The sequence below is a fragment of the Aquarana catesbeiana genome, linkage group LG08, assembly GCF_042186555.1.
Source record: "Aquarana catesbeiana isolate 2022-GZ linkage group LG08, ASM4218655v1, whole genome shotgun sequence".
Taxonomy (NCBI): domain Eukaryota; kingdom Metazoa; phylum Chordata; class Amphibia; order Anura; family Ranidae; genus Aquarana; species Aquarana catesbeiana.
The window spans coordinates 289592099-289607132 of NC_133331.1; the positions used below are offsets into that span (position 1 = coordinate 289592099).

The 15034-nt window shown below is 46.1% G+C and overlaps 1 protein-coding gene across 1 annotated transcript in view; it reads left to right on the forward strand.

The window, feature by feature from the left end:
* LOC141106789 (uncharacterized) overlaps nucleotides 1–15034 on the forward strand; it is a 99078-nt gene that overhangs the window by 60232 nt on the left and 23812 nt on the right. Inside the window, exons 11-17 of the mRNA XM_073597717.1 lie at nucleotides 4581–4648; nucleotides 4784–4904; nucleotides 5019–5116; nucleotides 5197–5397; nucleotides 5479–5634; nucleotides 5790–5922; nucleotides 13362–14598. Of these exons, the coding sequence (XP_073453818.1) occupies nucleotides 4581–4648; nucleotides 4784–4904; nucleotides 5019–5116; nucleotides 5197–5397; nucleotides 5479–5634; nucleotides 5790–5922; nucleotides 13362–14598 (2014 nt within the window). The remainder of the gene's footprint in view (nucleotides 1–4580; nucleotides 4649–4783; nucleotides 4905–5018; nucleotides 5117–5196; nucleotides 5398–5478; nucleotides 5635–5789; nucleotides 5923–13361; nucleotides 14599–15034) is intronic.

Consider the following 15034-nt stretch of genomic DNA (forward strand, 5'->3'; position numbering starts at 1 on the left):
GAACTGAGGAGAGGCTTCCGTCGGGCCACTCTGCCATAAAGCCCCGACTGGTGGAGGGCTGCAGTGATGGTTGACTTTCTACAACTTTCTTCCATCTCCCGACTGCATCTCTGGAGCTCAGCCACAGTGATCTTTGGGTTCTTCTTTACCTCTCTCACCAAGGCTCTTCTCCCCCGATAGCTCAGTTTGGCTGGACGGCCAGCTCTAGGAAGGGTTCTGGTCGTCCCAAACGTCTTCTATTTAGGGATTATGGAGGCCACTGTGCTCTTAGGAACCTTAAGTGCAGCAGAAAATTTTTTGTAACCTTGGCCAGATCTGTGCCTTGCCACAATTCTGTCTCTGAGCTCTTCAGGCAGTTCCTTTGACCTCATGATTCTCATTTGCTCTGAAATGCACTGTGAGCTGTAAGGTCTTTTATAGACATGTGTGTGGCTTTCCTAATCAAGTCCAATCAGTATAATCAAACACAGCTGGACTCAAATGAAGGTGTAGAACCATCTCAAGGATGATCAGAAGAAATGGACAGCACCTGAGTTATATATATGAGTGTCACAGCAAAGGGTCTGAATACTTAGGACCATGTGATATTTCAGTTTTTCCTTTTTAATAAATCTGCAAAAATGTCAACAATTCTGTGTTTTTCTGTCAATATGGGGTGCTGTGTGTACAATATGGGGTGCTGTGTGTACAATATGGGGTGCTGTGTGTACAATATGGGGGGCTGTGTGTACAATATGAGGTGCTGTGTGTACAATATGGGGTGCTGTGTGTACAATATGGGGTGCTGTGTGTACAATATGGGGTGCTGTGTGTACATTAATGAGGAAAAAAATGAACTTAAATGATTTTAGCAAATGGCTGCAATATAACAAAGAGTGAAAAATTTAAGGGGGTCTGAATACTTTCCATCCCCACTGTATAGTGTGGAAACAAAGATTACCCCTTCAGGGTCAGAACATTCTCCCACTTACGGGATCGGAACATTGGCTTCATTTTGGAGATGTGTGGCCTTTCCACCTTTTCTCCTTATCAGTCTATACTATCGTATTACACGACTTTTCTTGGGTCAAAGGATGGGGGTTTAGAGGACAATTGGACTTTTGGTACATGCTCCTGAGCACAGCCCACCTTGACAGATACTAACCTATCATCCAGGGATCTTCTATGTATGACCCTGCCCAGAACTACACATCCTTTCTTCCAGAAAGCGCCTTTATCATCTTACACATGTGCATCACAACCCCTATTCATACTATTATGGAGAGTCATACCAAGCAGGACCAGGGTGTACATGTGCAGGATAAAGAGGACCCCACAAGGACATTTTGTGAAACAAGGCTGTGCAATTCCAGGCAGGGTCACACAGTGAAGATCACTGTATGGAGGTAGATAGGTTTAGGTAGAGATAGGAGATTTTTCACTGTGCGACCCTACCCGGAGTAACATATCCTTGGTTCAGAAAGTGTCCTTTCCAGGTCTTCTTCATCCTGCACATGTGCACCATGGCCCCATACATCACTGTGAGGAGAATTGTACTCTGCAGGACTGCTGCAGGCCACTATGAGTAAGTCTTTCAACAACAACAAACGCATCCAGGACTCGCATGTGTAGATGAAGAGGACCCAGAAGGGACACATTCTGAAGCAAGGCTGTATGGTTCTGGGTAGGGTAACTGGATGGAGCACGTAGGGTAGACAAGGTGAGGGAGGTTCCAGGGAGGGTAGCTAGATGGAGGACGTAGGTTAGACAAGGTGGGGGGAGGTTTTGTTTATGGTAGCTTGATATAGGGTGTAGGTTAGACAAGGTGGGGGATGTTCTAGGTAGGGTAGCTTGATGGAGGACGTAGGTTAGACAAGGTGGGGGAGGTTTCAGGTAGGGTAGCTTGATGGAGGACAAAAGTTAGACAAGGTGGGGGAGATTCCAGGTAGGTTAGACAAGGTTGGGGGAGGTTCCAGGTAGGGTAGCTTGATGGAGGACGTAGGTTAGACAAGGTGGGGGAAAGTTCTGTTTATGGTAGCTTAATATAGAGTGTGAAATAGGGTGTAGGTTAGACAAGGTAGGGGAGATTCCAGGTAGGGTAGCTTGATGGAGGACGTAGGTTAGACAAGGTGGGGGATGTTTCGGGTAGGGTAGCTTGATGGAGGACAAAGGTTAATCAAGGTGGGGGAGATTCCAGGTAGGTTAGACAAGGTTGGGGGAGGTTCCAGGTAGGGTAGCTTGATGGAGGACGTAGGTTAGACAAGGTGGGGGGTGGATGTTCCAAAGGTACAATCGTCCTTTAACCTCATCACAAATTTGAATGTGTATATCTTTATTTCATAAGCATTTGAATTTGGAATAAAGAGGGTATAATGGGACTTCAAAGCAGACCTTCACTCCCATTTTCTTTAGTCAAAACTGACCCATAGCACCTGGACACAAGGGTGCATTAGTGTAATGAGGGTGTGATGTTTCAGATGGACAATTCTCCTGTCCCGCCTCTAAAGTTTTCAATGAGGACTGTGCCTAGATAACCACGTGCTATGCAAATTAGGTTGAAAGTCTTATAGACTTAGGGAACGGGTGTACCTATGCTCCTCCAAAAGGCCTGGTGTCACAAGGAAACCAGAGCTGGAGATGGGTCTTGATTTGAGCAGTGTGGAGAAGATTCATTTTTTTAAGCAGAAAAAAAATTAGCCTTTACATCCACTTTAAGAAACATTACCTCCATCCTTTTGGGAAATTGCAAATAAATAAAAAAATCAATGGGGATATCTTTTTTTGGTGGGATGTGCTTAAGGCCCGATCTAACACCTTTCTTAGCTTTTGCTAACTACAATCTAATGACACAGTTGTTGAAGACCAGGTTCTGAGGGATAGGGGCATTGTGGCTTCCGTCATCACTATAATGGTGAAGGTGCAGACGTCCGCTTCCTGTAAGGTGTGTCATTGGACTTGGAAGGCTTATTTTGGTGGTGTGTCCAAAGGTTTTGACCCCAGGAGCTTCACTGCTGGACTAATTCTCTTTTTCCTGCCATTGGCCCAGTATTTGGTTAGGACTTTTACACAAGACATCACTGATGTAGCTTTCCCTGTCAAATCCACTCTGCCTCCATAGGGTTTGAGCCTGGACCTTCAGAGACCTGCATTTGAGCCAGTTAGGAAAATGTCCCTCTCGTCATTGTCCCACAAGGTGGCCTTCCTTGAGGCCATCACCTCGACCAGAGGAGTATCTGAACTGGCAGCCTTGTCTATAAGGAACCCCTTTTCAATCCTTCAGAAGTATAAGGTTAGTCTGAGATCAAGGTCTTCTTTCTTGCAAAGAGGTCCTCCTCAGTGACCAGAGGTCTTCCTCAGTGTGGATGTTGTCTTGCCATCCTTTTGTGACCAATACCAGTAAACCAGTAGGAGATTGCTTTCCGTGGCCTAGAAAATTGTCCAAGTTGTCCATGTCTATCTTTCGTCCATGACTTCAGTTAGGAAGACTGATGCTCTTTGTCATAGTGCAGGGTCCCAGGAAGGGTCCTCAGACTTGTGGTACTTTTTTTATATATATTACAAAAATGTACAGGCTTAAAAAAAGAGAGATTTTATAAACAAATGAAAAAAATGTACTGAAAGAGTAAACCTGCTCCAAGAAATAACTTCACATCAGAAGCCCTTATTACATCAGAAGTCTCCCACCCCCTTCACATCAGAGTGCCCCTCTTTACATTAGAAGACCTCCAACACATTAGAGTACCCCCTTTCATATCAGGGACCCTCCTATCACATCAGATTGATTCCTTCACTTCAAATGCCCCTCACATCAGACTCCCTTATTCACATCAGAGTCTGACCTTACACATCAGAGACCCCCAAACATATCAGAGGCCTTGTACATCAGAGCCCATCAGAGGCCCCCTTACACATCTGAGGCCCCCTTACACATCTGAGGCCCCCTTACACATCTGAGGCCCCCTTTCACATCTGAGGCCCCCTTTCACATCAGAGCCCATCAGAGGCCCCCTTGCACACCAGAGCCCCCCTTGCACATCGGAGCCCATCGGATTCCCCCTTGCACATCGGAGTTTATCAGAACCCCTTGCACATCAGGTCCCCCCTTGCATGTCAGAGCCCATCAGGTCCCCCCTTGAACATAAGAGTCCATTGGATCCCTCATTGCACATCAACCAAGGCGAAGGCAGAGATCATCTGGGCTGGACGGCTTAAGTAGGCAGGACTGACGAGCAGGATATCATCAACGGGTGAGTCACTGTGGAGAGATAGGAGCTGGCAATTAGCCGACAGCTGAGCGGCCAGCCCTGACAACGATCCAGCGAAACGCGTAGACACACAGGGGCCCACGCATGTTCTAATGTCACACTGTTAAGTGTCATTTTTCCATTTGGGTATATGTAACGTCCTCCTCTTCTGGCCATCCGTCTGTGTTTTTGGACAAAATCCTTTTTTTTCCATTTTTTATATATCGTGTGTGTTTATATCTCAATGTTTAATAAAATGTAAAAACTTTTTAAAATTATATTGTTGTTCCAATCTGCCTCCAAAGTCCGACCTAGTGGGTTATGTCATATGATCTTACTGTTGGTGTTTCCATACAGAGGTTCCCTCAAACCATAAAGAGTTAAACATCACGCCACCTCCACCTCACTCCCTGACACCCGAGAGAGTAAGAAGATTCCTGAAGTCACCGGCGAGATCATTGACCAGGAGAGGTGAGCGGTGCCGGGAATTCTGGGACATTATCCAGTAACAGACAAGGGATGTGTCTGGATGGTGACTGTATCATTGTGTGTGTCAGGTTCCTATAAGGTGTCAGGATGTCACTGTCTATTTCTCCATGGAGGAGTGGGAGTATTTAGAAGGACACAAGGATCTCTACAAGGACGTCATGATGGACAATCAGCCGCCCCTCACATCACCGGGTAAGAGGAGACTTTATTGTAAAGGAGAGAGCAGTACGGAGGGTCCACCTAGATCCCCCATCATCTGATAAACACATAGAAACAATGTATTCAGTGTGTGTGTGTTTCCTACAGATGGATCCAGTAATGGGAACCCACCAGAGAGATGTCCCCGTCCTCTGTGTTTCCGGGATTCCACACAGGAAGGTCACACCATCCCTCACCATCATCAGGTAGGTGGTTTTCAGTCTCTGGTAGTCATGATTTATATTCAATCTCGTTTGTTACAATAAATGTTGTACTTCATATCCAGAGTGGAAACCTCGGGGATTTTAATATTGTCGTTAAAGAAGAGTTTAAAGAGGAGGAGGATGAGTATGGAGTGATGAAGGAGTCTTCAGGAGGGCAGAAGGATCTTTACAGGAATGATACGATGGAGCCACCAGAGAGATGTCCCTGTCCTCTGTATTCCCGGGATTCCAAACAAGATCACACCATCCCTCACCATCATCAGGTAGATAAGTGACAATCGCTAATAGTTTAAGATTTATACACAAACATGTTTCTTCCCATAAATTTTTCATTATATATTTAGAATGGAAGCCTCGGGGATTTAAATATTGTTATTAAAGAAGAGTTTAAAGAGGAGGATGAGGAGTATGGAGTGATGGAGTCAACTGAGAGATGTCCCCGTCCTCTGTATTCCCGGGATTCCACACAGGAAGATCACACCATCCCCCACCATCATCAGGTAGGTGGAGTTGAGGGTCGGGAACATAAAGTGATTGAACACTCTGACATGTGGAGACGATGTGTGGACTCTACAAGATGATATTTTCTATGTGATCTCACATCATAAATACTTCTATGTTACAGATGTTATTTTCTGCCATTCCATTGGTTTAGGGTGAAGATCTGATTAGAATAAAAGTCGAGAGTGAAGCGGAGGAGACGGATGTGGAGGATGATGATAAGTATATGGAGGAGGCTGAAATGGGAACATCCAAAAAGGAGGACGCTCCTACAGAGATCAGCACAGGTGAGCTATAATATATTCTTCTGCACGCTGATTGGCCCAGAATAGGGTGGGAGCTGAGTGATATCAGCCAATAATAGGTTGATAATGGTCCCCTCCCTGTACTGATACCCATCCTAGGGTTCAGCTGGCAGTATTAGGTTGTAAATATATCAACGAATCCGCGCTCATAGACTGACTCACACCTGCAGCCCCCCTAGGTAGGAAGGGAACACCTATGTGATCCCCAAAGGATGTAGATCAAAATGTAGGGAGTGGCGCTGTGTTTAGGAGTATGAATAAAATTTAGCAGAAAATACAAGTGTATAAATAAAAGTGAAAAGATAAAAAGGTGAAATTTTTTGGTGTGATCCAAAAATTACTTGCAAAAAAATTATTATATATATGTCCTTGCGTTAAAAATTATTATATATATGTCCTTGCGTTAGTGAGAAACACCTTGACCAGGTGAAAAAATAAATATTATATGTGCAAAAAATCACAAAATATTAAGCAGCATCACTAAATAGCATCAATACATCTTCACATGAATAAATATAAAGTGATGAAGTGCCAAAAAACAATAATTGTCCACCAATAATGTGTAAATATGCAATAATTATACGCAATAAAAAATGATGGTGTGTCAAAATCGCAGCTACAAATTACAAAAACCATATGTTGTTTGGTGCAAAAAAGTTCATAGCAATTGTGCAAAAAATTCTTCTTAGGTGATAAAGTGCCGTGCTGTAATAACTGGTGATCCCCCCAATGTGGTTGCACTCACCGGAGCGCTCCACCCCTGCAGGGGTACGAGCGTGTAATGTAGGTCTTGTCACTCCAATCCTATCGGTGTCAGTTTCCTTCCACGCATTCCATTTCCAGAGAGCAGCTGTATACACAGAGAGGTGGGGACTTCCTATCCCTTGGTATTAAAAGTCCCCACTGAATGTCTGCTTGAGTAGTAAAAAATTAGAAGAAAAGTATCCACATAGCGTGATTCTGTTTTAAAAATCCATTTATTTATATAAAAAACAGTCCAGTCATATAAGGCTGGTAACACACTAGCGGTAAAAAGTATCCCTGCAGGGGTGGAGCGCTCCGGTGAGTGCAACCACATTGGGGGGATCACCAGTTATTACAGCACGGCACTTTATCACCTAAGAAGAATTTTTTGCACAATTGCTATGAACTTTTTTGCACCAAACAACATATGGTTTTTGTAATTTGTAGCTGCGATTTTGACACACCATCATTTTTTATTGCGTATAATTATTGCATATTTACACATTATTGGTGGACAATTATTGTTTTTTGGCACTTCATCACTTTATATTTATTCATGTGAAGATGTATTGATGCTATTTAGTGATGCTGCTTAATATTTTGTGATTTTTTGCACATATAATATTTATTTTTTCACCTGGTCAAGGTGTTTCTCACTAACGCAAGGATATATATATAATAATTTTTTTGCAAGTAATTTTTAGTATTAGGTTGTGTTTCACTTACAGTAGCACAGATATGATAACACCGATTGAGCCTTTCTTAGGTTGGTCCCTCTTCTTCCAGCAAACCTATAACTAAATGCTACCAAAAAACTATATGAACCTCTCCAAAGTCCCACCAGACGTCTAGGCCTAGGACCAGGGGTCTCCAAACTTTCTAAGCAAAGAACGCCATGCACCATGGTTTACTCCCAAGGAAGGAGTTGTGCCCCATCATTGGTGTCAATTGGAGGAATAGTGCCCCATAGATGGTGTCCATGGGAGGAATTATGGTCCATCATTGGGGACGGTTGGAGGAATAGTGCCCCGAGGGCTGGATACAGGCAAGCAAGGCCCACAGTTTGTTGACCACTGCCTTGGACAAATGTGTTCTTTGTTAAAGGGGACCCGGTGCCTAGGCTCATGGTTGTGTGAACAGCACATAACTCTCAGTTTCAATTGGTTTCCCTCAATTTCTGATGAGGCTACAAGAACTTCTCCAAACTCCTACCAGAAGCCTAGGCAGGGTCTCCAAACTTTCTAAGCAAAGAGCCAGTTCTCTGTCCTTCAGGCTTTATGGGAAAGGGGGGGCTAGATTGTGGCCTGTGGGAGTAAACCATGCGCCATGGTTTAGTCCTATGGGAGGAGTTGTGTTTTTTGTTAAAGGCGACCCAGTGCCCAGGCTCATGGTTGTGTGAACAGCACCTAACTCTCAGTTCCTGCTGGTTCCTATCAGTTTCTGACAAGGCTACATGTACTTCTCCAAAGTCCCACCAGAAGCCTAGGCCTTGGGGAATGTCTTCCATGTTTAAGGGGAGGATCTGCCAAACTGAACCCTGATATTCTCCTCTGGAGCAGGAATCATATGACCCAGTGCCTAGTCTCATGGTTGTGTGAACAGCACATAAATCTCAATTCCTATTTGTTCCCATCAACTTCTGTCAAGGCTACATGAACATCTTCAAAGTCCCACCAGAAGCCTAGGCCTTGGACCAGGGGTCTCCAAACTTTCTAAGCAAAAGCAAAGGGCCAGTTTACTGTCCTTCAGGCTTTGGGGAGGGGGGGGGGGACGACAGATTGTGGCCAATATGGGAGTACACCATGGGACCAGGGGTCTACAAAACTTTCTAAGCAAAAAACGCCATGCACCATGGTTTACTCCCATGGGAGAAGTTGTGCCCCATCATTGGTGTCAATTGGAGAATTGGTGCCCCGTTGTTGGGATCAGTGGGAGAAATAGTGCTCCAGCAATGGTGTTCGTGTGAGGAATTGGTGACTTTTGAAGAATTGCTGCCCCCTGTCCTTCAGGCTTTACGGGGGGCTAGATTGTGGCCAGTGGGAGTAAACCATGTGGCCAGTGGGAGAAATAGTGCCTCATCGATGGTGTTCATGGGTAAAATGATGGTCCATCATTGGTGACTTTTGGAGAATTGCTGCCCCAAGGGCCTAATACAGGCAAGCAAAGGGCCACAGTTTGGAGACCACTGCCTTGGACAATGTGTTCTTTGTTAAAGGGGACTCTGTGCCTAGGCTCATGGTTGTGTGAACAGCACATAACTCTCAATTCCAGTTGGTTTCCCTCAATTTCTGATGAGGCTACAAGAACTTCTCCAAACTCCTACCAGAAGCCTAGGCAGGGTCTCCAAACTTTCTAAGCGACAGATTGTGGCCCATTGGAGTACACCATGCACCATGGTTTGCTCCCATGGGAAGAGTTGTGCCCTATCATTGGTGTCAATTGGAGAAATAGTGCCCGTTGTTGGGATCAGTAGGAGAAATAGTGCCCCAGCAATGGTGTTCGTGTGAGGAATTGGTGACTTTTGAAGAATTGCTGCCCCCTGTCCTTCAGGCTTTAGGGGGGGCTATATTGTGGCCAGCGGGAGGAATAGTGCCTCATCGATGGTGTTCATGGGAAGAATGATGGTCCATCATTGGTGACTTTTGGAGAATTGCTGCCCCAAGGGCCGAATATGGGCAAGCAAAGGGCCACAGTTTGGAGACCACTGCCTTGGACAATGTGTTCTTTGTTAAAGGGGACCCGGTGCCTAGGCTCATGGTTGTGTGAGCAGCACACATCTCTCAGTTCCTATTGGTTCCTATCAATTTCTGACAAGGTTACATGAACTTCTCCAAAGTCCTACCAAAAGCCTAGGCCTTGGGTAATGTCTTCCATGTTTAAGGGGGGGGGGTCTGCCAAACTAAGCTCTAATCCTCCTTTGTAGCAGGAATCCTATTACCCAGTCCCTAGGCTCATGGTTGTAGGAACAATGCACACAACTCTCAGTTCCTATTGGTTCCCATCAATTTCTGACGAGGCTACAAGAACTTCTTCAAACTCCCACCAGAAGCCTAGGCCTTGGACCAGGGGTCTCCAAGAGCAAAGAGCCAGTTCTCTGTCCTTCAGGCATTATGGGAAGGGGGGGGGCTAGATTGTGGCCAGTGGGAGTAAACCGTGAGCCATGGTTTAGTCCCATGGGAGGAGTTGTGCCCCATCATTGGTGTCCATTGGTATCAGTGGGAGGAATAGTGTCACATCGATGGTGTTCACGGGAGGAATGATGGTCCATCATTGGTGACTTTTGGAGAATTTCTGCCCCAAGGGCCAGATACAGGCACGCAAAGGGCCGCAGTGTTGAGATCACTGTCCTGGACAATGTGTTCTTTGTTAAAGGGGACATGGTGCTTAGGCTCATGGTTGTGTGAACAGCACACAACTCTCAGTTCTTATTGGTTCCTATCAATTTCTGACAAGGCTACATGAACTTCTCAAAAGTTCCACCAGAAGCCTAGGCCTTGGACCAGGGGTCTCCAAATCTTCTAAGCAAAGGGCCAGTTTACTGTCCTTCAGGGGAAGGGGGGCTAGATTGTGGCCAGTGGTTTACTCCAATGGAAGGAGTTGTGCCCCATCATTTGTGTCCATTGGAGGAATAATGCCCCCCTGTTGGTATCAGTGGGAAGAATAGTGCCTTATCGATGGTGTTAATGGGAGGAATGATGGTCCATCATTGGTGGCATTTGGAGAATTTCTGCTTCAAGGGCCAGATACAGCAAGCAAATGGCCACAATTTGGAAACCACTGCCTTTGTTAAAGGGGACCCGATACCTAGATTCATGGTTGTGTGAACAGCACACAACTCTCAGTTCTTATTGGTTCCTATCAATTTCTGACAATTCTACGTGAACTTCTCCAAACTCCCACCAGAAGCCTAGGCCTTGGGAAATGTCTTCCACGTTTAAGGGGAGGATCTGCTTGACTGAATTCTGATCCTCCTCTGTAGCAGAAATAATATGACCCGGTGCCTAGGCTCATGGTGGTGTGAACAGCACACAACTCTCAGTTCTTATTGGTTCCTATCAATTTCTGACAGGGCTACATGAACTTCTCCAAACTCCCACCAGAAGCCTAGGCCTTGGGAAATGTCTTCCATGTTTAAGCGGGGGATCTGCCGAAGCTGAACTCAAATCCTCCTCTGTAGCAGGGATAATATGACCCGGTGCCCAGGCTCATGGTTATGTGAACAGCACACAGCTCTCAGTTCCTAGTGGTTGCCATTACTTTCTGACAAGGTTACATGAACTTCACCAAAGTCCTACCAGAAACTGAAGTCTTGGGCACTGTCTTCCATGTTTAAGGGGAGAATCTGCCTAGTGCCTAGGCTCATGGTTGTGAGATCAGCACACACCTCTCAGTTCTTATTGGTTCCTATCAATTTCTGACAATTCTACGTGAACCTCTCCAAACTCCCACCAGAAGCCTAGGCCTTGGGAAATGTCTTCCACGTTTAAGGGGAGGATCTACTGGACTGAACTCTGATCCTCCTCTGTAGCAGGAATAATATGACCCGGTGCCTAGGCTCAAATTTGTGGGAAGAGCACACAGCTTTCCGTTCCTATTGGTTCCCATCAATTTCTGACAAGGTTACATGAACTTCACCAAAGTCCCATCAGAAACCGAGGTCTTGGGCACCGTCTTCCATGTTTAAGGGGAGACTCTGCCTAGTGCCTAGGTTTATGGTTGTGTTAACAGCACACAACTCTCAGTTCCTAGTAGTTCCTATCAATTTCTGACAAAGCTACATGAACTTTTCCAAACTCCTATCAGAAGCCTAGGCTTTGGGCAATGTCTTTCATGTTCAAGGGGAGGGTCTGTCAAGCTGAACTCTGATCCTCCTCTGTGGCAGGAGTCCTATGACCCCATGCCTAGGCTCATGGTTGTGTGAACAGCAGAAAACTCTTAAGTTCTTATTGGTTCCTATTAATTTCTGACAAGGCTACATGAACATTTCCAAACTCTCACCACGAGCCTAGGCCTTGGGAAATGTCTTCCATATTTAAGGGGAGGATCTGCTGGACTGAACTCTGATCCTCCTCTGTAGCAGGAATAATATTACCCAGTGCCTAGGCTCATGGTTATGAGAACAGTACACAGCTCTCAATTCCTATTGGTTCCTATTAATTTCTGACAAGGTTACATGAACTTCACCAAAGTCCCACCAGAAACCGAGATCTTGGGCATTGTCTTTCATGTTTAAGGGGAGAATCTGCCTAGTGCCTAGGTTTATGGTTGTGTGAACAGCACACAACTCTCAGTTCTTATTGGTTCCTATCAATTTCTGACAAGGCTACATGTACTTCTTCAAACTCCCACCACAAGCCTAGGCCTTGGGAAATGTCTTCTATGTTTCAGGGGAGGATCTGCCGAACTGAACTCTGATCCTCCTCTGTAGCAGGAATAATATGACCCGGTGCCTAGGTTCACATTTGTGGGAACAGCTCTCAGTTCCTGTTGGTTCCCATTCATTTCTGACAAATTTACATGAACTTCACCAAAGTCCCTCCAGAAACTGAGTTCTTGGGCACTGTCTTCCATGTTTAAGGGGAGATTCTGCCTAGTGCCTAGGCTTATGGTTGTGTGAACAGCATACAACTCTCAGTTCTTATTGGTTCCTATCAATTTCTGACAAGGTTACATGAACTTCACCAAAGTCCCACCAGAAACCGAGATCTTGGGCACTGTCTTCCATGTTTAAGGGGAGAATCTGCCTAGTGCCTAGGCTCATGGTTGTGTGAACAGCATACAACTCTCAGTTCTTATTGGTTCCTATCAATTTCTGACAGGGCTACATGAACTTCTCCAAACTCCCACCAGAAGCCTAGGCTTGGGAAATCTCTTCCATGTTTAAGCGGAGGACCTGCCGAAGCTGAACTCGGATCCTCCTCTGTAGCAGGAATAATATGACCTGGCGCCTAGGTTCACATTTGTGGGAACAACTCTCAGTTCCTGTTGGTTCCCATTCATTTCTGACAAGGTTACATGAACTTCACCAAAGTCCCTCCAGAAACAGAGTTCTTGAGCACTGTCTTCCATGTTTAAGGGGAAAATCTGCCTAGCGCCTAGGCTTATGGTTGTGTGGACAGCACACAACTCTCAGTTCCTATTGGTTCCTATTAATTTCTGACAAGGTTACATGAACTTCACCAAAGTCCCACCAGAAACCGAGATCTTGGGCACTGTCTTCCATGTTTAAGGGGAGAATCTGCCTAGTGCCTAGGCTCATGGTTGTGTGAACAGCACACAACTCTCAGTTCTTACTGGTTCCTCTCAATTTCTGACAAGGCTACATGAACTTCTCCAAACTCCCACCACAAGCCTAGGCCTTGGGAAATGTCTTCCATGTTTAAGCGGAGGATCTGCCGAAGGAAGCTGAACTCGGATCCTCCTCTGTAGCAGGAATAATATGACCCAGTGCCTAGGTTTATGGTTGTGAGATCAGCACACAACTCTCAGTTCCTAGTGGTTCCTATCAATTTCTGACAAGGCTACTTGAACATCTCCAAAGTCCCACCAAAAAGCCTGGAGGACACTCAGAGAGAACATCTCCTCACTTGAATGTAGCTGATCCAGGTTAAATCCTGGTGTAAGTGAACTGATCCGCTCACATCCCCCATTAATAATGTTTTTTTATGTATTTCCAGGACGCACCACGAAGAAACCCTCAAAGGATCATCTCACTTTATCTCTAGATTGTAAAAGTGAAGATGAGGACACTAAAGACAGTGCCAGAATCCAGGAGGAGAAGCCGCATTCCTGCCCTGATTGCGGGAAACGTTTTGCATCCAAAACGCTAGTTTCCAAACATCAGAAATCTCACTCAGGCGAGAAGCCGCATGCCTGCCCCGACTGCGGGAAATGTTTCGCCACGCGGTCGCTAGTTGCCAGGCATCAGAGATCTCACACGGGGGAGAAGCCGTATTCCTGCTCCGAGTGCGGGAAACGTTATTCGCAAACCTCCAAACTGATTAGACACCAGAGATCCCACACGGGGGAGAAGCCCTTCTCCTGCCCCGAGTGCGGGAAATGCTACCCAGTAAAATACGAACTGGTCGCACATCTAAAATCTCACACGGGGGAGAGGCCGTTTTCCTGCGCGGAGTGCGGGAAGTGTTTTAAAGAGAAGTCCCATCTTAACACGCATTTAAGATCCCACACGGGGGAGAAGCCGCATCCCTGCCCTGAGTGCGGGAAATGTTTCAAAGAGAAGTCCCATCTCTACACTCACCAGAAAACTCACAAGGGTGAGAAGCCGTATTCCTGCGCGGATTGTGGGAAACGTTTTTCTGAGAAGTACCACCTGAATAGTCATCGGAAAATTCACACGGGGGAGAAGATGCACCCTTGCGCCGAGTGCGGGAAGAGCTTTCCTATGGCGTCCCACCTTTTAATACACCAGAGAAAGCACACCGGGGAAAAGCCGTTTTCCTGCCCTCAGTGCGGGAAGTGTTTTGTTAGAAAATCTCACGTGGATAGACACCAAAAATCCCACACGGGGGAGAAACCGTTTTCCTGCGCTGAGTGCGGGAAAAGTTTTTCGCAGAAGTGCCATCTTACCAAACACCAAAAGGAGCACACTGGCGAGAAGCCGTTCCCCTGCCCCGAGTGCGGGCAATGTTTTACTCACAAATCTCTGCTAGAGAGGCATCACCGGTCCCACACGGGGGAGAAGCCGTTTTCCTGCCCGGAGTGCGGGAAAGGTTTTTCGGATAAGGCCAAACTCTCTCGGCATCAGAGGCTGCACACGGGCGAGAAACCGTATTCCTGCCCCGAGTGCGGGAAATGCTATCCGCAGAAATCGGAACTTGATATACATCAGAGGTCTCACACGGGGGAGAAGCCGTATTCCTGCCCCGAGTGCGGGAAGCGTTTTACGCAGAAGTCTCATGTCTCCAGACATCAGAGGTCCCACACAACCGTGGAGGTGATTGTGTCCTGAGTGTGGAAACTGGTTTCTATACCGGACCGTGACATACATGTCCGATGCCGGGAGAGAGAGGGGGGGGAGGGGCATGTCATTGCTGGATTGGTTCTTCCCCCCCGTGTAGTCTGATCTCCCCTGCCATTGAGCACAAGCCTCAAAGACAAGAGTCCTGGTGAGGAACATGTTAGATATTACTTGGGGGAGGGGGGGGGGGTGAAGAGTGGGGGGATCACACTACATGGTGCCAGTGACTATTCAGTACAGCTATGAGCCAGCACAGGCATCTCCATTGGCTTGTAGGCTGCCACCTGCTGCCTGAAATTGGTAAATATGACATTTTCAGAGGTAACCTTTCAATTTTACTCGCTAAAACATACAAATATATATTAACTC